General features: G+C 43.1%; 1 protein-coding gene and 1 long non-coding RNA gene across 2 annotated transcripts; both read right to left on the bottom strand.

The window, feature by feature from the left end:
• Window positions 1-7,278: 7,278 nt before the first annotated feature.
• On the bottom strand, window positions 7,279-25,014 carry MPC1 (mitochondrial pyruvate carrier 1). The gene is made up of 5 exons (XM_039528718.1): window positions 24,883-25,014; window positions 16,254-16,257; window positions 12,534-12,630; window positions 8,980-9,112; window positions 7,279-8,470 (listed from the first exon to the last, which is right to left on the bottom strand). Exons 1-5 carry the CDS (start codon window positions 24,951-24,953, stop codon window positions 8,452-8,454), a joined length of 324 nt encoding a protein of 107 aa, XP_039384652.1. The 5' UTR covers window positions 24,954-25,014; the 3' UTR covers window positions 7,279-8,451.
• Window positions 16,575-20,921, bottom strand: LOC120400265. The gene is made up of 2 exons (XR_005595657.1): window positions 20,530-20,921; window positions 16,575-17,917 (listed from the first exon to the last, which is right to left on the bottom strand). It is a non-coding gene; the product is annotated as an uncharacterized LOC120400265 (long non-coding RNA).
• Window positions 25,015-25,038: the final 24 nt, after the last annotated feature.

Below are 25,038 nucleotides of genomic sequence, written 5' to 3'. Positions count from 1 at the left end.
ATCAAAATGTGTGTGCTCCATTAACTCACTCATTTCATCACTCAGCTGAGAAACAATCAAGCTTTTGTGATGCCTGTGAAGTTACCTCCTTGTGAACAGCAAGTGTAAATACCAGACTCCTCCTCCACTAACATGGTTGAAACAGTAAGTTTGGGGCTAAGTCAAAGGAAAGGAGCTGCATTCTCCCCTCTTTCCACTACCTTTCCCCACTCTGGCACTTTGAGTGCAGAAGGTGGGGGCCCCGCAAGGACTCTAAAAATTAATACTGACCACTTCAGGCTTGTATTAAACTCCCAAGGCTACAGCTTTTCTCTGACCTTGGATTGGTAGATGCTGCCACCACCCAAGTGCAGAACCCCTTTGAGAGACCAAGAAGACTCACTTGGGAATTCCTTTCTGTGGGGTACCCTCAAGTCCTTTCACCCCCTCCCCCTCAGGGAAGAGCTGAGAAAGAAAAACCAAGGAAATCAGCTGTTGCCACCAGCTAATTAAACATGTGCATAAACTTCTTAAAACACAAAAATCCAATTCTGGTCTTAAAAAAGGTAAATTTTATTAATAAAAAAGAAAAGAAATCTGGGAGAAAATTAAAAGAAATTTAAAGAAATTTTCTTTAAAATCTAGGCATTTGCTAGATTTTAAAGAAAAAACAACTACAAGGATTAAGACTGAGGTCCATCTTAAAGGTTACAAGCAAAACAAAAAGCACCTGGGTTTAGCACAGAGAAATCCATAAGCCATGTGGAATAAAAAGCGATAAACCTAAATCACATCTTCCTATATATTTCCTGACCTACTTCCATATCTGGGGTTTTAAATGAGTGGTTTCTAGATATAATACCAAGGATTTTTCATACTTGGTGGCCACAAGCTTCTTACAGCATAGCTGCTCTATCCCCTTTCCAGCCACTAGGCCCAGAAAGACAGACAAAAGGAGAGGCTTTGTTTCAATTTTAAAATGTTCTAGCCTTCCCATTGGCTCTTCTGGCCAGGTGCCCACTCACTTCCTTTTCCCTATGCATAGCAGTGAGACTGTTTAACCCTTTACAGGTAGAGCAATTAGAGAAGAACTACTAAGAGGGATTAAAGGGAGCTCTCTACCTCCCCCCCCACCCTTCATTTATTACAGGGGCCCAACCAAAGAATAAAAAAGACAACAGCATACATGCCTGCTTTGCTCAAATGGTGCAGAGTAGCCTTAGGAGGGTAATGAGTGTGATATAAAAGTGCATCATTTTTTTGTCTCTGCAAGACTGTCATGGACTTGCAGATGCTGGAGGGTGCCAGGAAGGGTTACAATTTATAAACAAGCTGCAATTATTGGTACTCAGCAGGAATCATACTATCTACACAGTGGAGTAAGTGAAGCAATAAGCATTTTATGAGCTAGACCCAGGGGTGAGCTGGAGCCGGTTCGCACCGCTTCGCGCGAACCCGTTGTTAAATTTAGAAGCGGTTTTAGAACCGCTTGTTAACTAGCTTCCCTGCGAGGGAAGCTTTGATGGGCTCTGCCTGGGAAGCCTGTAATTCCTCCTCCCGGCCACCGGGGGGCGCTGCGCTGTGCTGCGAGAGCCATGTGAGCTGCCTCCTGGCCCTGTTGCTGCTCCTGCTCTTTGGACCTCTGGCCCTGGGGCTCCTGCTGCTGCCTGGTGAGTCCCCGGCTGCGTCCTGCTGCTCCCAGCCCCCCCCGTGTGAGTATCTGCGCCCCTCCCCCGCCTTCCCTGCCCGCAGCCAGCCTCCTGCCCACAGCCAGCCCCTGCCACCCCCAGCCGCCAGCCGCCCCCAGCCGCCCCCAGCCAGCCCCTGCCCCCAGCCCCCAGCCACCCGCAGCCAGCCCCTGCCCCCAGCCGCCCCCAGCCACCCTCTGCCCCCAGCCAGCCCCTGCCCCCAGCCAGCCCCTGCCCCCAGCCACCCCCAGCCACCCTCTGCCCGCAGCCACCCTCTGCCCACAGCCGCCCCCTGCCCCCAGCCAGCCCCTGCCCGCAGCCGCCCTCTGCCCCACCCCCTGCCCCCAGCCACCCCGCAGCCAGCCCCTGCCCCCAGCCAGCCCCAGCCCACAGCCCGCCCCTGCCCACAGCCACCCACAGCCAGCCCCAGCCCACAGCCGCCCTCTGCCCGCAGCCAGCCCTTGCCACAGCCACCCTCTGCCCCCAGCCAGCCCCTGCCCACAGCCACCCGCAGCCAGCCCCTGCCCACAGCCGCCCTCTGCCCCACCCCCTGCCCACAGCCACCCGCAGCCAGCCCCTGCCCACAGCCGCCCTCTGCCCGCAGCCAGCCCTTGCCACAGCCACCCTCTGCCCGCAGCCAGCCTCTGCCTGCAGCCCCTGCCACAGCCACCCCCTGCCTGCAGCCAGCCTCTGCCCACAGCCGCCCGCAGCCACCCCCTGCCCACAGCCACCCGCAGCCCGCCCGTCTGCATCACCTGCCCACAGCCAGCCCGTGTCACTCCCTGCCTCCAGCTAGCCCTGCCCCACGCCCCTATCTGCAGCCAGCCCCACATCCACTGGTGCCCTGCAGTTCCCAGGGCAGTAACCCTGCACACCTGCTTTAATGAGGGGGGGGGGCAGGGAGCAGCTGGGACCCACACATGTGCACACCCTAGAGTGACCAGACAGCAAGTGTGAAAAATCGGGACGGGGGTGAGGGGTAATAGGAGCCTATATAAGAAAAAGACCCAAAAATTGAGACTGTCCCTGATCACCACCCACACATGTGAAACGGAGCTCATTTCTAGTTCAGCCCCATCTTTTTAAAAAAGAACTTTAGGTAGGGTTAAAATACATCTGTATTTTCCTGGACATGTCAGGCTTTTCGGTTCTTAATCACCTCCTGGGAAAATATGGACGTATGGTAACCCTATTGGTATAAAAAATACATGCTGTCGCACATCCCTTAAATTAGAACTTTTTATAGGGAACCCGTTGTTAAATCAGAACTTTTTATAGGGAACCCGTTAAGATTTTGGCAGCTCATCACTGGCTAGACCACAACAGTCGTGCTTCTCTGGCGTGTGCCTATAGTTTGAGCCATCTTCTAGTGGATGCCACCTGGTAGTTGGTCAGATATATTTAATTTTAAAGTGACAGGCTACCATAGCACCTTAAGGATTTATTATGCTGTGATTCTGTATGGAATCTGGGGGACACATTAGGATACTATGACTACCAATATTGTAAAATTGCAATGAGTTGTGCCAGATACGCCATGTAAGATAGCTGCAAAAAATGTTATCTGCCAGCTATAATAAGCTCCTTTATATATGGTTGTATTATGAGTTATAGGTATGTCTGTATTACAAAAACTTGTGCTATGCTTCTGGGTGACCCCCCCCCCCCCAGTTTGGCATCAGCACTGCTTAGCCTGCTTGATGGCCCATTAAGGATCATCAGCTATTCAACTGAGCCATTGAGAAAAGGCAAGGGCTACACTTTAAGACTCAACAAGGCATGCAGGGGCATGCTTATGGACAGAAAAGGCTTCCAAGGCCTGTGCTGGGCAGCTTGTGTTGGAAAGGAAGGAAGCACACGCCACAAGACTATAAAAGGCAGCTGCATCTTCTCCACTTTGTCTTCAATCCTGCTTCTTTCCTCTGGAGGAACTTTGCTACAAACTGATGCGCTGAACAAAGGACTGAATGACCAATCCAAGCTGTGGATGTGTTCCAGAGGGACTTTCAAGCCAGTAAACTCAGCAATACTGCTAGGAACCTGATATATGGCTTTTGAAGTCTTTGTATGTATGTGATTGCTTTGCCATTTAACATCTCTCTTCTTGTTCTTTCTTTTTTCTTTATAATAAACCTTTAGTTTTACACACTAAAGGATTGGCTGGCTGGGGGTATTTTGAGTAAGATACAAACCTATATTGACCTGGTAACATGGCTGACCCTTTTGGGGGCAGGGGGCAGAAGACCATTTTATATATGAGAGCAGAGTTTTAAAATAACTTCTCACTGTACTAGACCTAGGTGCTGACTGGGAGACAGAGAACTGGAATGCAATGAAGGGGGCTGTGTGATTGCTTTTTTGCTTCTTGATAACCAGTGTGGGGAATCAGAAGCACAGTTTGTGACTGGTTGGGGAGTTAACTTCAGTGTTACCCACCAGTCTCTCCCTTTTGCAGCCTGCCCTGAGCTTGGCATTTCCAGTAAGGGCTACCCCAGGCCAAATATGCACAAGTGGTTTATAAAGGCACTGGTCTTTCCACACCTGTAATAACAGTATCAGAGAGTGATTTAGACCTATCCACATATGTTAAACCAAGCTGAATGCATTTATGTTATACCATGGTGCAATGACAGAATAATCAGGGCTGGATCCTACCATCTGTGGCATTGGTGAGCTAAGGGCTGACAAACTGGAGAAGGGTAGTTTTTCTCTTCCTAACTGCCTCATGAAAGTAAAAGAGCAGGGCAAGATCTCTCTCCAGTCTCTCAAGAGCATTCGGCACAACATTCAACTCCCACTCTGGTTCCATTCTTCCATCCTTTGGAGCTGGCAGGCACAGTCAACCACCCATTAACTAGCATATTTGCTCTGTTTTGCAGCTCAAGCTGTCTAGGTCATACATGCTCCTTTTCAGAGTAACAGCAGTATGTGCTTTAGTCTTCCCCATTAAATACTACTCTGCCCAGCAACATTCAAGGAACAAAGGAGGAATTTGCCAGCATCCCTATGCCCTGTAAAAGCTCTGGCTAGGACTACATTTGATGCACACCTTTATTTTAGAGAAGCTGCAAACTGTCAGTGATTGGGATGTGGGTTAGAGCAGGAGTCAGTAGTCAGGAATTGGGGCTCAGGGTCAGAACCAGAGTCAGAAGCCAGATGCCAGAGCCAAGGGTCACACTCAAGTCAGAAATCAGAGCTGAGGGTCAGGACTGGGTTACCTGGAGGCAAGGCACAGGGCAAGGCTGGGATCAAGGCAGAAACACAGATGGAACAAGGCAGGTATGGAGGTGGACATAGCAGAAATAAGGGCAGACACTAAATTAGGAGCCTACAAAATTTGTTTTGACTGCTGTTGAACTTGCCAAGTCCAGGGAGCTTGGGTTCACAGACACCAGGGGCTGGAGCTGAAGGCAATGCTGCTTGAGCTTGCATTCTGCACTTGGGCTTGCAAGGTGTGCAGGGCTCCTGCTGCCACCATCGGAGAGACATTGACTTTTATAGACTCCATGCTCACCCTATCACCTCTAGTTCCCTTATCACTTGTGTTGGGGTGTCCAAACTGCCAGTGACCTGGATGCAGATGGTTGTGCTTTGAGATCAGAGTAGGAGTCAGGCCTAGTGATTAGGAGTCAGCAGTCAGGAATTGGAGCCCAGGGTCTGAACTGGAGTCAGAGGGCAAGTACCAGAGCCAAAGTTCAGGAGTCAGTTACCTGGATTGAGACAAGGCAGAAGCAGGGCTAGGAATAAGGCAGGAGCTATCAGAGGCCTAGGCAAATGCTGTGAGTAGCCACTGAACTGCTGCTGCTTAACAGGCAGTCTGCTGACTCTTCCAATCAATCAGGTGGCCTAGCCAAACAGGCTGCCTACTACAGGCCAGCCGGCCTCATTAGGTTGCCTGGAGACTGACTCCATTGCAGGCCCTGCTTCCTGACACAAGCAGTATATAGCCAATCTGCCACTACCTACTGGTGGCAGATCATTGTACAATGCTAAGGATGGGAAGTAGATAACTTGCTTTCTCCTAGATATATGAAAACTGTTTAGTAATGTAATGCAACAGTCTCTGTTTTTCATTTTGTGGGGCCAACCAGAATATCTACTGATTTGAGTAGCAATTGAAGTCTGCCTTCTTATGTCTTAAAGCTTGTGATGTGCTAAACACCTTATGAATATAGCAGGCACAGTTGCTGCTTTCTTGAACTTCTAACTCAACTATTGCTGCAGACCACATAATTTGTAAGTAGTGAAAAACCCCATGTTGGGTGTATAGTACCTGCTTTTCTAAACACTGTTTTGCAAAAAAAAATCTGTTATATGGTAACTCCTAGCCTCAAACAGAGCATTTGATGCAGAAAATCTATGGCAAGGTTACCCAACCTGATATCAACTTACAGGAGGAAATGGCAGTAAGTGGGAGTAGGGAGGGGGAATGTGGTTAAACACCAAACTTTAGCAAAACTTTTCAAATGTGGGTTCCTAAATACAGATTTTAGCTATCTAAATTTAAAGAATCTAAGTGGCCTCATTTTTTTAGATGGTGACACCTCCAAACTCCCACTCATGTTAATGGCCACCTTTTCTCCTCATTTTGATGTTAAACACCACATTTAAGAAGTCCCAGTTTGGATAAGCATGCAAGCTTTGGGATGACTGAGTACATTTTGAGGGTTTTCCACTTCTGCTTTAATTTCTATGGCATTATAGAAAGATAGAAATAAAACAAACCTTAAGAAGTCAGCAATTGAGGTAAATTCTAATATGAACTATTCCACCACTTTTGTTAAAGTAGACACTCAGGAAGTGAACAGCTGACCACACACTGGTTTTGAGGGGGTTAACATATTAGCCAAGTCCTGTAGTTACCTGAAGTTATACAATATTTAGACTTCTGCCTCATTTTGAACATTATGCTCAATATTTGCAACAAAGACTTAGAAGTCCCAAATTGTTTCAGAGTCCCTTAGAAACCTGAAATTCTGACCAATTTAACTCTAATTTTCATTAAGGTTTCAAATGAATCTAATGCTGCTTGGGGCTTTATGTTAAAACTATCTAAAGTTTGCATTTTTGGTGGTTTTCCCCCCTTTCCATAATTTGTATTGTCAGCTGAAAAATTCCCCCAGCTGAAAGACATATCCATGTAACCCCCTTGTTAGTGGCCATTTGTGTGTTTTCTGATCAATGGGATATAAACAACCATCAAGATCAACATTATTTTCCTCAAGTGAAAACTAATGAGATTGATTTGATCTGTCATGGGTACAATTAACACTGTGTGTCCCAGTAAGAATTCCAGAGAGATGTTTCCTCATGTCCTTCCTGATCCAACAAATCCCATTTATGTAAAGAACAACAAAAAGTTTGTCTATATAAAGAAGTCTGTCAACTGTATGCCAATAATTCCACAACAGTCATTAAAAACAGCAACACTATTTTCATACACCAGTTTGTTTTAATTTTAAATTCAGCTCATTGCAACAAAAAAATGGCCCCTATATCTGAGAGGCCTTGACCATCATCAGACTTCCCATATGTAGGAGATTTCCTTTAAGATCTGATATTGGCATATAAGAAGAATATTCCATTTCATTGCGAAGACAACTTGCATCAGAGTTTTATTGAAATTATTTATTGCCATTATTTTGATTAAAACTTTTTGACAGTACATACTTAGTTGGGACACAGATTTTACTGTCCAAAATCATTTTACTGATAATAAAATTATGTCTGTCACAAACATTATTTATGTTGTATGCATTATTTGCAGTTGTTGATGCCACTTTCCAGCAAGTGTAATGAAGTAGAAAGAAAAAAAAAGGAAAAAAAAAACTTGACTGCCACAATGTGGAGGAAAACAGACAATGGAGTTTTATCCTTCAGATCTTACCCTGACAAAGCTCCCACTGAAGTAAAGGGAAGTTTTTTTTGCCTGAATAAGGACTGGAGCAACCTTCAGAGGCCCAAGTGCACAAAAGGAATATGTTTAACAAAATTATAAAAATCCACAGCTTTCCAAACTTCTTAAATATGCATGTTTGTAACCCTGTTACCCTCCTTCAGTTTACAAGAAATTCTTGCTTCTCTCAAGGTGATTCTAGGGACCAGAAATTATGTTTAAAAAAAAAAAAAAAGTTAGTAACATGCCCTTTCAGGTAAAAATCCATTAGTCACATAACTGAAAACAGACATGCAATGAGTGAACTGGCAAGTCTGCAAATGCATACTTTTAGATCAGCAATGTCTTGCTGAAGTCTGGTATAAATTTTAATGATGAAACAGTCAGGAATGGATGCTCCACAAGTACTATGGTAAATGGTTTTTAAAATATTTAAATATGCAGAACAATTACACCATCTACAATTGTGTCTTACTGATCTCTATGTTCACATTGACCTAGCTGGCTTCAGATGCATGAAATGGTCCTATGCCATTCAGTTATGTTGCTGGTTAAATAAAAACAAAAGTTCTCATCTTTAAAAAAAAAAAAATATTGAACACGATTTGGATAAGTAATTTCACTAATAGAAAAGTAAAGTCAGTACTTGTAAGGCAGCAAAGAGTTAGATGTAATTGTTTACATTCGGAAGAGTACTTTACAAAAAAGGTAGGCTACAAAATTTAGTGGAAGGATGATGTGTTTTGTGTTGGCAAGATCTTGTATTCATGATGAATTTTATGATGGAGAAGAAAATGCAGAAGTCTGCATCACAGCAGCTGTAGAGCTCTTCCTTTGTTGGAATTCATGATGAGGGGCACATTCCCTGTTTTTCCAAGATAAAGATATTTAGTTCTTCTTTTCCATCCTACCAAGAAAAACAGGAGAATTCAGTGAAGGTCTTAGTATTTATATACAATTATTGACTAAGGCTTGAACATACTGTGAAAAATCAAAGGCTGGGTATGAAAAAAAGACTTACTAAGTTATCTGGTTTCTCACCTTACCACAACAAAAGTGGCCCCTAAACTTGCCTGTTTTATGCAGTCTAGTTTTAAAGTGTCCCAAAAGATGGGGGTTCCTAAGCTATTGTGTCAGCATATGAGGAGGCAATGAAATGTACAGCATTTGCTTTGCTTTTCTGCCATTTGTTTCCTGGGAAGCCGCCTTCTCAGTAGCTGCTCTCTGTGACAGAGATGAACAACCAGCAATAGGATGTTACAGCAGGAGGCACCAAAATCTGGCAGCTAATAGTCATTGCTGATTATAGAAGATGAAAAACTGCAACCCTTCTAATCTGCATTCATGTACAGAGAACATCCCTAGCAAATGTTAGTTTGTTTCCCTTTCCCCACACAGATTTTAAAATTCACTCACGTGTATTTCATCAGTCGACCTCCTTGGATTAGCTGTGCAATTTCATTAGTGAAGTGACATGCAAACAGAAGCCAGTTTCTTGGCTGTACCTTGTAGGCAAATCTCATAAAAGTCAAAGAGTAACAACACAGTGCTGTAAAACAAACAGAGTCAACATAGTGTCAGTGGTAGAGTCCAAGTTTAAGGCCAGAAGGAACCACCATATAATCTAGTCTGGATATTGCAGGCAACAACCATCACCCACACACTAAACCCAACAATTAAATTTAGACCAAAGTAGTACAGCCCACCGGAGACTAGACTATTATGAGCCACAGGGAGAGAATAGAAGGGACCAAGATGCACCAATGCCTAAGGTCTCTGCAGTGGCAGGAAAACAACTAAGTGAGATATACCCAGATAATCCTGGCAAGTGACCTGTACCCACATGCTGCAGAGGAAGGCAAAAAAACAAAAACCCAACCAACCAACACCCCCCCCCCCCAACAAAAAACACACACACACACAAAAACAAAAAAAACCCCCTTCTAATTGTTAAGACACCATTTCATGGCAAACCACTATTTAGCAACTACTGAATGCATTTCTCCTTTACTATGGCAGCACCTCAACAGAGGCAAACAATTCTATAAGTTGTCTGTTTTGCTTGGATCCAAACACAGAGTTGCAATAGCTGTGGATCTCTGAATCCCTCAGTGGCTTCCTATAACCACACACAAGTTGCTAAAGCATCTTCAGTTCAGGGTCCAAATCCATCTCCCATTGCAGTCAATATTGAGTCCAATGGGAGTTGGATCAGGCCCTAAATAAGGCCCTCACAAACTTGAATCTATTGGCACATTCCTAGCAAGAACCTTATTTAAAATCTAATTCTTACCATATTTAAATATGGTTCTTGCTAGGAAAGGACTAAATATTTTTAAAAGCAACTAACGCTCCCCTTGTAAAAAGCCCCATACATTTTCCAAAATGACAACTTATAAGGGAAAGTCTAACTTAAGGTAGGCATGCAAATGATTAACAATTTTAATCTCAATTTAAGTGCTCTTAGAGTAAGGGAGTAGAAAATTAAAATCCAAGGAAAATAAATTTGCTGTAGTGTCAATCTTCAGTTTTTGATGGAAATTTAGATGCAAGCAAACCTTTTATGAGCCCCAGTGAAATAGCTCTGTGAAAACAGGACAAGAGAGCTTTTATCAGAAGGGAAAGCCTTCTATTTTAAGAGAATTATTTGCATTTCTAGCAGAAAATTTGGAAGAAGGAAGAAAACTTTCATTTTCTACAAAATGAAAGCAACTCATTCAAACTTGTAGCAAAAATAACGCTTTGTGGGGAGAAACACTCACCTACTAACCTTTGTAATAGTGCTGGAGGATGACTGCAGCATCAAACATTGTAAACAAAACTATTTCTTAACAGTCATATAACCTTCTGCTTGTAAACTGGTACTAAGTTGAAACTGAACTAGCTAACTAAACATTGTGTTGTAGTGCACATATATTTGATGGAGCAAAGTTCTTTGGCAAAATATTTGAAGAGTTATGTAATTTCACTATTTAAAAATCCTCCCAAAACCTAAATGGATGTTTAAGCTTCCATCCTGGAATGTACTATTTCACTATATGGAGAGATGGTTAGTTTCAACATTGGCCTGAAACATCTATTTTACCTGTGCAAAACGAAGACCTTGCAAAACATGTACAGTAAATGCAATACAATTTTAAGTACCCAGCATCAGCTATATAGTAAGGGGACTCTAAAGGCTGAACAAAGTTACACTTCAAAACGTCCCTTTTCATTAGTTGCCTAGGAAAAGGCAATTCCACTGTGAAGATGGAAAGGAAGTGATGTGTTTTGTTTATTAATTTCTGCAGCATGGGCTAGATTAAAAGTGGCTATTTCCTCTTGAGACATCTAAAAACCCAGAATCAGGCCCCAGTGGGATTCACAAAACTCCCACTCAGCTGCCCCTGGTTGCTGTAGGTACCTAAACTTGCTCAGCACCCAAGTTTTTGCAGTAAAAATTCCCTAGGCACCTATGTTTTTGCCACTAAGCATGCACAGTGCAGACCCACGCCAGGCATCTGGCTGCCTAAGCCCTAGAACGATTCATCAACTGCAGGAAGATAGGCGTTCCTCTGCCTAACTTGTCTGCAGGGCCCAATCTGATGCATTCAGAGCTTGCATACTGGCTTAAGCCCCTATAGACGATCTTATATAAATCCCCACTCCACATGAGGGAGAGAAGTGATTTGAGCAGGGATTTGCGACCTCTCAAGTGAGTGCCCTAACCACTGAGCTATGGGGTATGCTGGTATGGGACTCCCTGAGACTACGTCTATGCTTTGAGCTAGGAGTGTGATTCCCAGCTCCAGTGGACATACTGGTGTCAGCTCTCATCAAGCTAGTGTGCTAAAGATAGCATAGCCAGGGTAGCATGGAAAGCAGCGACATGGGCTAGCAGCCCTGAGTACAAAGCTGTCAGACCCTGTGGGTAAGTACTTGGGGCACCTAGCCAGCATCAACACTTGCTGCTGTCCATGCTACCATGACTACATTACCTCATGTACTAGGTGCCTCAGTCTTTCCTGTTGAAAGTGTTCAAATGTGGATAATTTAAAAAATCATCATGGGGGGCAGGGGAAAGAACGAGTGAGCATGGGAATGACTGTAGGGAGTCATGATAAAAGGTGGGAGGTGGAAAACCCAGGATCAAATCCCCTGTTCCAATGACTTTTTAAAATTATTTATCGAAAGTGGAACCACTTCAACAGGAGACTTTGATGGTGCCCCCACATCAGACTATCCCATAGCCCAGTGGTTAGGGCACTCACATGAGAAGTGTCAGAGCCCAGTTCGAGTCCCTTCTCCCCCTCACTTGCAAGGGGGATTTGAAGCAGGGGGTCTCCCACATCACAGCGCGAGTACCCAAACTACTGGGCTAGAAGAAGGGACATAATTTGCTATGGGGCAAGGGGAGCAGTTCCCTCCCAACCCTGAGATCATGCAGAATGCAATATAATCACCCAACCTTCTATATGTTAAACAGTCTCCTCCTCTCCAAAATTTTTCTGAAATGACACCCCTGGCTAAAAGCTCTGAGAGAGGTCCTTTTCCTCCTCCTTTCTCCCCCATCTTCTTGCTAAACAGGCATCTGGCACCAAGAGAGGGTTTGCACTGGAGAATCCCAAACAGAGGGAAGCACCTATCCCAGAGTTCAGGCATCTATCTCAGAGGGGCGGGGGTCAGTACACACCTCTCAGTTTGGCATTTCCCATTGGCTATTGGCCATTCCCCTCCCCACTAATCAAAAAACACACAAACAAAACTCTGCCCCCTTTAAGATGTTTCAAGTTGGGCACCTCAAAAGAGTACCTGGAAGTTACTAGTTACTTTTTAAAGCTTACATCCATAGTATTTTAGATGCAACAAGAGAGTTTACAGGTATGTTAAACTAAAATTAGTGCTTGAAGTGTAGCATTTGGGAAGTTTTTTTATGGACTCTAAGTAGTTTGACATTTTAAGTCTGTCCCAATTTCAACCCTGTTTCTTACCAAATGTCATTCGGCCACTAATGATCTCTGGAGATTTCTTCATGTCATTAATAGCAGCAATAGGGAGTCCCCAGTTGGCTACTGGTCCCCAGAAGTGCTGTAAATAAAGTGGAAGGAAGCAAAGAGTTTATCCTCTAATTTTGAAAGATTTCATTTTTTTCCTACTATCATCTACATGTTATTCTTACATGTTTTTAAGAGAGGAAGTTCTGGAAGAGTAGTAGTGTGGTAGAGCTTCCTTTCAAATTAGAATAGAGACAGCTTTCAAGCACACTTAAGTGGAAGGAAAAAACCCACCTCTTGTCAAATAAGGGTCTCATCCTCTACATTGCAGGAAAAAATTCTCCCCACTTTCCCAAGCCCATGTAGATGGGTTTGGTATAGTTTGTCCCATGGGGAACAAGGACAGAACACACCATTCTTCCCAGGCTGTCAAGTGGCAACAGAACCCACTCTGTGGTCACTACTGTAACCTCAGGTTTATGCTAGAGTCTATAGCCAACTAATGCAAACAAAGAGTGCATCTTGTTCATACAAGAAATTCTCCAAACCACTATTCAATATAAAAGGCAGGAAAAAAAAACCTCAGTGCAAAATACCTCAGTGACTAACTTAAGAGGTCATTCCAGTATTATGCTGGAGGCTATATTGCTCCCAACAAGTAGGTCTGAGCTCCGGGCAATCATGCCACATTGTGGAAGCTGTTGGGCAATAACCACCTTTCATTTAGGTAAATGAGAACAGTTAAATAAAGCTCACGAAAGCTCATGCTTAAATAAATTTGTTAGTCTTTAAGGTGCCACAAGTACTCCTGTTTTTTTTGCGGATACAGACTAACACGGCTGCTAATCTGAAACCTTTGTTTAGTGTCAAGTATCAGAGGGGTAGCTGCGTTTGCTGCTCTTACAGATCCAGACTAAGAGTCCTGTGGCACCTTATAGACTAACAGACGTATTGGAGCATGAGCTTTCGTGGGTGAATACATCTGACGAAGTGAGTATTCACCCACGAAAGCTCACGCTCCAATACATCTGTTAGTCTATAAGATGCCACAGGACTCTGCTGCTTTGTTTAGTGGTGGCTGAAACAACAGAAAATCACTGCCCAAAGACTAGACAGCATACAAGTCTGGGCAGTGTCTGAGCCATGCGGTTCAAGGAGTTTCTGGGGGTCTGATAAGTCAAACCCTTATTCCTGTATTTATTTCCAACTGTGTATCTGTGCATGTGCATGAGAGAAGAAAGACCACAGGAAGAGAGAAAAGGCAGCAAAAAGCCACATAAGAACTCAGAGCATGATCTTCAGAAATAGGTAAGAGAGAAAGCTTTGGTGCAGAGTGCTGGCTGAGAGAGGCTTGGAACTGTGTCCTGTGTTCAGGAAAACAGGATTTTATATACATACTATGTAAATAAATATGACTGCATCAAATAAATACCCATCAGGAATTTCTCCTCCTAACAAAAACCACACACACAAGACCAGCAAGTTGGCTAACTGCTAAGGCCAAAAGGAGTAACATTAGGATACCTATTTGCAAGTGAAAGCTGGAATTCTTTGCAGCCAGTTAAACACCACTTTTGCATCTATTTTAATATTAACATTACACATATTCCAGGTTTTAGAGTAGCAGCCGTGTTAGTGATTCAGAACAAGGGAGTATATGGGGAAAGAGAAGCAGGGGGGAAATGGGTTTCTTCATCTGTAATTTTAGTTCTTTTGTAGAGGGCCATCCAATGGTCTGGACACGAGCTTGTGGATTTTACCTATACACTAGAATAGAGACAGTTTTGCTTCCACCTCCAACTCAAACGAAGGAAGATAGATCTGCTTATTCCACCACAGTAGAGGCAGTTTAGATTCTAACTCTTTAGTAGTATTAAGACTAGTGGATGCCCATGTACGAGAAAAGAGGTAGAAAGCTTACAAAAAACAACTAAAATAACCCCCATGATCAGTTTTGCCGAGTTAAGTGCTGTTTTGTAGCAAGGTTTGCAATTTTACATTACTACAGTGAGAAGTGACCTCATGTGTTTAAGGTCGCAAGGCTAACCACCACAAAGCAACAGTGTCAAAAGTGACTAAAGTGCCTGACAATGGGACTTGGATGCTTCTGAAAATTTTATTCAAACAGTTTGGTTTAAGAAGTTTAAATAGTGTGACACAATTTACTTGTGAAGGACAGTACAAGACTAGAGAAGTTATAAAGATTTCCATTTCTACTACTGAAAATGTGGAAGAACATGAAAGTTGACAGGGAAAGAAAATGCATGAGGAATCACCAATTAAAATCTAACCACTCCATTACTACTCACAAACAACAACATTCTGAGTTATGGTATTTCATTTGTACATTAATGGCAACGTCTAGGTGAAGGCATATGTGGTATAGTGACACCTACTACTTTCTCTGAGACACCAATATAAGTTGATACATGCTGTAATAGCTAGAATCACAGCAGCAGAAATTCAGCAACAGTGATCTGTTATTGGAGGGGCTTGTATATAACCAAGTTATGTTAATAGCTTCAATGTTCTGTTTAAAACTACAGCTCTTTATGCGACTAGAGGTACATTCCAGTCCACTTCCTAACTAAGTTTATGTTGCTAATGCATCACTTTAAGCAAATTCTGAGTGTAACCGCAATTGCACATACTGTATATTGTCACTAATACTGTTTTAAGAACCTCTACAGTTTTCTTTGGATTCATTTAGAATAGTGGAATTTAGTGCTTGAGAACTGACACAATGATAGCACTGGAAAGTGGCTGTCCATCTACCCTCAAAACAGTTTTAGCCTTAGGAGACTTAATGCTAGCTTCTTGTTCTGGAGGATAGTTCATGTTCATTCAGCATTTGATTCCTTATTAGACTGCCTACAAAAGGTACCAAGTCCAATGATTATTGTGATATGGGAGTGTTCATTAGAAAAAAAGGTCAGAGTCCATTCAACTTGTTTCACATAAATCATAATCTGCCATCAAATAGTAACCTTCAATCACTACTGATCTGGACTACATTTGAACTGGAGACCAAGCGGTAAAAGGCTCCACAATCCCCTTTCCAATCCTCTCAGCAATTCAGTCCGACTCCCTCAGAAGTTTTATGTTTTTCATCTAAAAAGTAACAGGATTCAATAGAAATATAATAAAGTGCAACTTCACATGTACAGGCTGTCTTCAGTCTAAACAGGAAGTAGACTAGAATAGTCTTCTATGTCAGTATATACTCAGCCATAGTACAGAACTAAGTATACTGAATCCCACAATATGGTGAGCCATGATTTCCAGATTCAGTAATAAAGATAACTGGATCATCAGAGAAAGTCTAGAGTGAAAGCTGTGCGACTGTGCTGTTTACTGTCTGAAGTAAACATGGTTAAAAATAAAACATTCAATTCATCTAGCAACAACACATGACTGTGCAGTAGTCAGAGATGGAGCTCTAAATCAATCCCATGCCCCTAGCAAACAGTGACAGAGGGCTGTGAAGGAAACCCATATCTTTCTGAAGTGATTCCTTAGCTGCTTTAGTCCTCCTTGCATGAGGGAATTGTTAGCCTGATACACATGGGAGTAGAGAGGTGAGGAAAATGTTTACTAACTCACCAGTCCTGAAGGTTAGCAATGCACCTCCTTAGACAGAGTCAGGTCAGTTCATAACAATGCTAATACATCAAGATTAAACACGGCTGAAATGAAGTAGAAAAAGCTTTTTCTTACCGTACTATGTTGTCAGTGTTCAATATGGTTTACCATCCAGACAATGCATGAAAGAGGAGCAGAGAAGAGAGAGTTAGTTTCCTTCAAATTACTGATCTTGAATGGAAAAGTGGAAGACATAAGTAATGCTGCAGCAATTTTTCTCAATTAAGTTATTGTACTAAAACTGAACATATCTAACAATTATCTTGATAGAATACAAATGTTACCCTCTAAATAGTCTTTTCACTCATCTAATGTACTAGGGTGAGATCCTGGTCCCACTGTGGCAAGTGGGAGATCTGCCATGGACTTCAATGGGGCCAGGATTTCACCTCTAGGGTTTTTTTTTTTTTTTTTAAGATCAAGAGGGTAGCAAAAGCCCGAGCTCTAAAAGCAATGTGGCTGGCTGCCTCTTCCATCTAGCTACAAACTAACAAAAAATATAATGAAGTGTAGGGTTTTATTCCTGGTGAATTCAAACAAGCAGTAATCAATGTAAATCACAGAAGAAGTTGCATTTGCTTTTGATAAAGAAACCAAGAATCAAATTGTCCCTCTAGTTCAGGGAAAGTTGCCAATGAGGATTTCACTGTTACAATGCTTAGGAGACCCAGTCTTAAAAATATAGTTATATTGTACATAATCTCTATATTGACAAACTTCAATGGCTTGACACACTAAACACTAAATTGAAGTCTATTACACTCAGGTATTACAGTATGATATGGTTGGGTCAATGCTAGCTGCTGGCACATATCTGGGACTGTCTGCTGCTACAGGATGCACATAAAAGGGCAAAACCCAACATGCAGTAGAAACTGCCATGCATTGTCTTGAGAGGCACAAATTTTACCCTAATAAATTTCACAATTCTGTACTCTTACATTAGAGTCTGTATGGTAAGAAGTTTCTGAAGACATTGCTCTTATTAGTTTGAGACAATGTGTCTCGATGCAGTAGCTTAGCACAGGTATGTGCATGGCCAAAATGTACCCCTGCATATTTATATTGTCAGCCTCTACTTTTAAATGCATATTCAGTATAACTGCCAGAGGAATGTTTTCACCATTATTTCTAGAGTTTTTCCATTTTGTAACCATGCTCGCTGGAGGATTCAAGATCCTGCAAGTGCACTCCTGTGAGTATGCCCCACAGTAACTTATTATTGGGCTGCTGAGTATACAAGGTTTTTTAAAAATATGATGTGAGAGAATGCTTCATAAACCACGTAGACTTTTTTAGTAAGCTGCATTTTAGTACCTATGATACAAATTTGTTAGCTTCATGACTGTGTAGCTTATGTGTTTTCCCCACTGGTCTGCATAATCAACAGTCATTGAGCCAATCTCCACCTGACTCCACTGAAGAGCACTTACATCAGGATGAATCTAGTGCATGTTTTGACAGTTGCAGTGATTGTAGTAAGTGCCATTTTCATGAAAACACAATTACAATGTATGTTTAGCTATGTTTGTGGAAACGTTGCTAATCAAGCAAATTAAAAGAACTCTCAGACTTTACGTCTATATTTTAATGGGAGTTTAATGCCAATTAAATCCAGTTTGAAACAGGGTCTAAAATATTGTTATTTTAACAGTGGAACTCACAACCTGTCCAGATGGGGGAGATTCTTTTCCCCCAACCAAATCCTTTTTGTTCATGTGCCCTTGGGACAGCTACCACTGTGGGAGGAATATGAAAAGCCAAGGTTACACAAACTCTTCCTTCAAAAGCAAGCACATATTTAGCCCAGTGCTTTGCAGCTAAGAACAGATCAGTTTCACAAACAGATGTCGTAATCTCTCCATTCTTAGATGTAATTAGACTGCAGTATATGCTTGTTCCTGAAGTATAATAGATATATCCCCAGTTAGCCATCTCCACAACGGTAAGTGCAACCCCTCAAAAGCAAAGCCCATCTTCTCCTGAGAGAGAACTATGTAAGCGCTGCAACTTTCTCACTCAGAGGTATGAAAAAACACCCCCCCTGAGCGCCACAAGTTTCAGCACTGTAAAGTGTCATTGTAGGCCATGCTCCCAGCACTGGTAGCTATGCCCCTCGTAGAGGTGGTTTTTTTTTTTTTTTTTTTTTTAAAAGAGCACTGGGAGAGAGCAGTGCTCTGCCGCGAACATACAAGCCATGTTAAAGCGCTGCCACGACAGCGGTTTAGTGTTGCCAGTGTAGACTAGCCCTTAGATTCCTAGCTGCTCCTTTTAGGGATTTCTAAGGGCTTGTCTACCTGAACAATTAGAGCACAGCAAGCTGGGGTGTGACTCTACCTTGCACCAGTGGCCCGTGATTTAACTGTCCTGCTGATGTACATGAACAGTTTGTTAAGATGCTCTCAGCTATTCCCATGTCTAAGGGGACTAGCTCAAAGCGCTCAGTAAACACACATCAGCAGGATGGTTAAATCACGGGCTACTGGTGCAAGGTAGAGTCACACTCCAGCTTGCCATGCTCTAAATGTTCAGGTATATAAGCCCTACATTTAAATCAACATGGTAGCCAGAGCACTGGCAATGGGTGCATTTTGTAAGACTGGCGAGCAGTCAGGCACATTCTGTACTAGCTTAAGATTCCTGAAGGTTTCAAGTATATTACAGTGAACTAGTCAAGGTGACAGAGGCATGAAATGACTATAGCAAGCATCCACATTAACCAGCAACTGTCACAACTGCCTTGGCCAAGCATATATGGAAAATCTGTCATTTCCTCCCTCCTCCTGCTATGTCAGTCATGGGTCATCTATAAGCCATGATGACCCATGAGAGCAAAGCCAGGAAAGAGGGCATTTTAGGGGCCACTCTATCAATCATGAATAATAGTGTATTATAAAATCCTACCAGACAACCAATGGTGCTCTGCTGGCTTTTAATGGTGCCTCACACTGAGTTGTCCTGAGTTGTAGATGAGGCCCAGGTGCAGCTCAGGAAGTGGCTCGCAACTGGCACCCCTCAGTCTCTCATGCAATCAATCAGTTTCCTAAATTGCAGGAGGAGAACATTGGTAGTCTCAGCCCTTCCCATTTATAGCTGAGCTGTCACTAGATTTGTAACTCCTTGTTCCAGGTCTGCACAAATTGGGATCACAGATATTGCAACTCCCAGAGGTGAGGAAGCAACACCTTACACGGCTACAATGATTTGTCCTGGTGACCAGAGGTATCATTCTACTAAGAAACTTTACTTTCAGCCTCTTTGAAAATGGGAAGGCTGAGGACAGTCTATTTGGAGGAGTGATAAAATAATCCTAGCTAACAGGTTAGTGACATGGCAGGAATGTTAGCCTTTTGCAAAGGCAAGAAATAAATCCTTCACTCCCTTGATGACAAGTCCCCAAAACATTTCCAAATTGTGTTTGTCCCACCCAGGAGAACCTTTCTATATACCTTTATGTTACACAGCTGCTGGAGAGAGAAAGATCTGAATAGTAGATGGGTAGCATGAAGAAGACATTGCACAAGAAGAGATGGGTTCCTCCCTCAAAAGCCAAGACCATCCAAACAACTCTGAATTCTTAGTTTAGAACAGGGGTCGGCATGCAACCTCTGGCACGCGGCTCACCAGGATAAGCACCCTGGCGGGCCGGGCCAGTTTGTTTACCTGCCGCATCGGCAGGTTCAGCGGACCGCGGCTCCCACCGGCCGCAGTTCGCCGTCTCAGGCCAATGGGGGTGGCAGGAAGCTGCGGCCAGCACATCCCTCGGCCCTCAGCGCTTCCCGCCGCCCGCATTGGCCTGAGACAGCGGCAGGTAAACAAACTGGCCCGGCCCACCAGGGTGCTTACCCTGGCGAGCCGCATGCCAGAGGTTGCCGACCCCTGGTTTAGAATTACAAAAGTGAAAGGGACAAAGATTGTGACTAAACTACAGGCAAGAAAAGGGGTTCTTTAAGGCCTAGAAGTTATTGTCCTTCAACTTCTGCCAAAGTGTACACATTGTATGTGCACATTTTGAAGAGCTTACTTTGAAGTACACTTCTTGTTTAAAAAATCATCAACAAGGAGGACTGAGGGTCAAAAACAGTTAGTCCCTGTTCATAATTTTGTCACTGAAAGTAAGAGCAGTCTTTTGAAAAGGGAGATTGCATCTCTGTTTAAATGCAAGTCAAATACCACTATTTGTGTCCTGGAGTAGATCAGCACAGCATGCAAGGGCTATCAGAAATGGTGCTTTGAAATGGAAGGAGTGCATGTCTCCAAGGCAGATACAAATACCACTAGGATTTCTAGTCACATTTTAGATGACCTGAGTTAATAAAACTGTTCATGCTTTGCAAGGAATGGAACATACCTGCTTCAAAACAACCCCTAATTATATTAGATCATGGGACTGCCACTGCAATGTTTAGCTACAAGAGATACAGATTCCAAAACTTTTTAGAAGATTTTCAAAGTGTACTCCTGTACAATGGATCACAGCTACTTCGGAATCCTAACTAGTGCGGAAAAAAATCCATCTGTATTTACAATACCTGCAGGGCATCTCTGTGGTGGAGAAATTAAAAGCAAGAAATTTTATTAGAACTTTTTTTTGCAATGTTCATTTCAGTGATGCAAGAAATGCTAGGCAACTGAGTCTTTCTGCCAGTGGTTCAGGGCCTGTCTACACTGGCAAGTTTCTGCGCAGTAAAGTAGCTTTTTGTGCGCAGAAACTCCTCAGTTGCAGCGCTGGGGAAAAAAAAAAACAAAAACACACCGCAACGAGAGTTGTAAGAGTATTTGCGCAGAGGCTCCAGTGCTCTATTGCCAGTGTAGACACTTGATTGCTTTCTGCACTTCCAGAGCTGTCCCATAATACTTCAAGTGACCACTCTGCTAATTGTTTTGAATGCATCTGCCTTGGAGACATGCACTCCTTCCATTTCAAAGCACCATTTCTGATAGCCATTGCATGCTGTGCTGATCTACTCCAGGACACAAAGCAAACCATTAATGTGGAATGCTCATGCTGTTGAACACAGAGGCGCACACAAGAGAGAGAGAGGGGCATTGGAAAAAAAATGTAGGTAAAAAACACTGTCCAATTATATTTACACAATTGATCATCATACAGGCATCTAGATCCCCATTTAATAATCATTTCAGAGAACCAGAACTTAAGAGTTGTTATAGCATCTGTTGAATCAACTGATTACATACTTAGAACACAGCTTAATAGGATGACTTGTTATAGTATAGTATTTAGAATCAACATCTATCTTTGAGACATATGAGGCACTAAGTTTGTCTGTCAAAAGTGACTTGTGGGTATAAAATTGGAAAAAACCCACTATGAATTTAAACATTTTACCCATTAAAAGAGCCTGATTTAAAATGCATTTTTGGATGCACTTTTATGACTTGCAAAGTTGTCTCAGTCATAATTCACTAAATGCCCCATGATATGCCTCTATCCCTGTAAGAGGAAGGCAGATAGGTAACCTTCTCCAGGAAAGCCAATTTGGAAAAGGATCCTAGGAAGACAACACAATAAAATCATACTTTCAAATGTTTTAATTTTTTTTGGGTGTGTTTATGTATATTTTTCCTGTGTAATGGCTAAAACTTTTTTTTGGCTGGCATCCTTTGAGTCTTCGCAATTCTTCAACTTCAATCTTTGGAATCAAGATCACTGCAAAAGGCTCCCAGTTAGACAAGAAACAATGTAGCTTATAAATACACACTGGACAAAATAATCAACTTCAAAAGAGACTTGCAGTGCACTAAAACTGTAAAAATCTAACCAACACTAATTCAGTAATAGATAGGATCAAATAAGTACCATTTGTACATAGAAACCAACACATTCCATGAAACCAGAGCCCTCTGAAACACTAAAGAAATTAAGATTTGGAACAATATGGTATCCTGTTTATCAAGTTCCTTCCAGACTGGTAAGCCTTTAAAATAACTGGAAAAAAAACAAAACAAAAAACAACCACCCCCAGCCATCTTTTTTGCAAAAAAATGTTCCTACATCATGGAATGTGGCACGGGTAATGTTCTTAAGGTGGGATGACTGATCACAATTAATATTTGCCTCTTTTGTCCATTAAAAAATAAGTTAGATCAGTGTTTTATTAGATATGTACATGACAGACATTTACATTAGATAGATACATGCTCCAGCTCCAAGTTCAATTCTGTTATAACTAGCACAACTGGACACTTCCAACCTCAAAGAATAGTGCTAGATGAAATATATTGTACTGAAAACGGTTGGAGTCCTTGCGTTATATCTAGCCATGCCTACATGTCTGCTCCCATTTTTTCCTACTCTCCCTCATTTTGCTTCAACTCAAATAATCTCATTATTATTGACTTGGAATACTTCATGTATTCACACTTTTCATCTACCCTTTCTGTCTGAACTTGCTTTAGCAGGCGCCAAATCTCCTTTTCTGACAAACAGACTTCTCCCACAAAGCCTAAATGTTGATTACTACAAGATTTCTCCACCAAGGCTTGCACCATCTCCTGTATATTATGCTTGCTTGTGTCTATACTAGACAGAAAGTTCCTTTGGGCAACAATTATGTGGTCTTTTGTGCTTGCTTGACACCAATTACCATTAGTATTGAGAAAATATCATAAGCAGAGCTGGTTCTTGAGTTAAGATTGCCTGACACTTACCATTAGACGACTCTGTTTTCACTTACTTATAACTTTGCCAAACTTAAATCATTTGGGCTGAAATTTCCTCTGGTCTTTGTGTGCCTCAAGCAGACAAAAGATTTTTTTCCTATTATTATTTTAAGTCGAAATAGTTTAGTATTTCTGAAAATAAGATTAATAGGGAAAATATTTCACTGTTTTGCCAGTGTTAAAAGAATTCTTACAACCATTTTGTTGATAAGCTCTAGCACACCTCCATGCTTTGTCACAAGAATCTGAAATTTGGAAGATAGTGGCAGGGTTGCCTTGATGTCAGGGATCTATGCCCTATACTGTCCCCATGAAAATTTGCTCAAATTTGGCCAAATTATGAGCCTCCGGGGGGAGGGAGGAAACCACACAAACCCCACATATGCTCAGTAGAGACTTGTTAGATTCTGGGAGTTAAAGGCTATGAAGACTCCATTTTTACTAGCCACGCTCCACCCCAGAACTGCAGGGGCTGAGCAGGACCTCCCGGAAATTGCTCCTCACAGCTGCTGTAGGCCACTGTGGCACTAGACACATGAATGGATTTCAAGGAGACTCTTTCCTGTAAATTCAGCTGGTGACAGGCAATGAAAAGAAGAAGGAAGCCACTCTATTTGAATACTGAGCAGCTACAAGAGGAAAAGGCAGGGCACACAAGAGTCTAACTGTAACACTCCCCTCTAAAACCTGAAATTGAACCTATGACACCCAAGTCTCTACATTCCTCTGCTGTTAGCAAATAGCTGAGAAATCCCCTGGCAAAGTGTGTAATTCACCACTTCTAGTGGTTGGTCCACATAGGTGTAGTAGGCTGTTTATCATCTAACAGTTAGTCTATCAGCTCAAGTGGTAGAAGTATGTAATCTGGGGTGCTGGAACAATTTTTATAGGGGAGGTGATGTAGGCCACTGAACTAAACTGTAATCCTGTATATAACTGAAACCACTTCCAGTTTGGGGTGCTGCAGCACCCCCAGCACCTCTAGTTACAACATCTATGTATGTAATGTGGCCCTAAAGGTCCAAACCCTGTTGATGACCCAAGTTGGGGATGAATATAGCTCCAGCTGTTGTATATAATTTCTTATCTTTTAAAAAAAATCTCCAAAAATATTATTATAAAAACATTAAGTTTGCAAAGTCACTCACTCAAAATTCAAGAAATGCCTTGATTAAGGTTGCTAGTAAAACTTTTATTTGACCTCTTTATTCTTATATAATTAGAGCCTGCATCATAAAGTATGAGCATATACCATTTTTGCCTTGTAAAACTGACTTGACAGCTCATCTGCTCTTACACAAATGCTACTACTACACCCCCATCTTAACCACGATGGTTAAGGTAAACAGAACGTCGCAAGGTTTCTGTAGCCTGTTTTGATAGTATACTTTGTGCTCCTCTGAGTGCTGCATGACTCAAATTACAATAGACTTACACACGAAAAAACGGAGCAGGCATTGATGTTGCTTCTTTAACAACACAGAGCACTTTGCAAACTCCTGTAAAGGAGGCCACTTCCCCACTGCGACTGGCCATTGGACAGCAGCGAATCAGTGGCACAGGCCAACGGTATGGGAGCGACGCCAGCCTGGCTCTGTCGGTGGAGCTATGCTGGCGCGCTGGACACGGAGCGAAGAGGCGTCTCGGTGGCTCCTTGACCCAAACTAGCGCCGTTACAGGCAGCATTCGTCCACGGACACAGCTGTGCCCGCCCCGCAGGCCAGCAGGGCGCATAGCTGGGCAGGTCCGGGTCAGTCCCTGCGCAGCCTCCCCCTTCTGCCCAGCCGGCTCGCGCCGGGACCGCCCCGCCCCCCCGGCTCGGCAACTGCCATCGAGCGGCCCCCTCGCGCGGTGGCAGAAGCCGCTCGTGAGAGCCAGTCAGAGCGTGACAGGCCGCGGCGAGCCCGCAGGGACCCAGCCCAACGGCCCGTTAAACGGCCCACACCAGCCCCCGCGCGCGGCAGGGGACTGGGAGCGGAGCGGAGCGGGGCGGACGGTTGCAGGGCAGCGCCGCTCTCACCTCATCAGATAGTCCCTGAAGTCCTTGCTGCGCACATAGTCCACGGCCTTGCGGGCCAGCACCCCCGCCATGGCGGCAGGGGGGTGTCGGGCGGGAAAGGAGGCAACGAGCGCGGCGACCACCACACTCGCTCCGCGTCCCCAACTCCAATGACAA

The sequence above is a fragment of the Mauremys reevesii genome, linkage group 3, assembly GCF_016161935.1.
Source record: "Mauremys reevesii isolate NIE-2019 linkage group 3, ASM1616193v1, whole genome shotgun sequence".
Lineage (NCBI taxonomy): Eukaryota > Metazoa > Chordata > Testudines > Geoemydidae > Mauremys > Mauremys reevesii.
Note: the sequence above shows the minus strand (reverse complement) of the source record. Positions and strands in the feature narration are given on the sequence as shown.

What these genes read in the sequence shown, in the direction of transcription:
- MPC1 (XM_039528718.1), bottom strand. Translation starts at nt 24,953, where the DNA reads ATGGCGGGGGTGCTGGCCCGCAAGGCCGTGGACTATGTGCGCAGCAAG. An exon ending in TAGTGGCCGAATGACATTTG is followed by an intron (nt 9,113 to 12,533) that starts GTAAGAAACAGG and finishes TTTGTTTTACAG; the next exon opens with CACTGTGTTGTTACTCTTTG.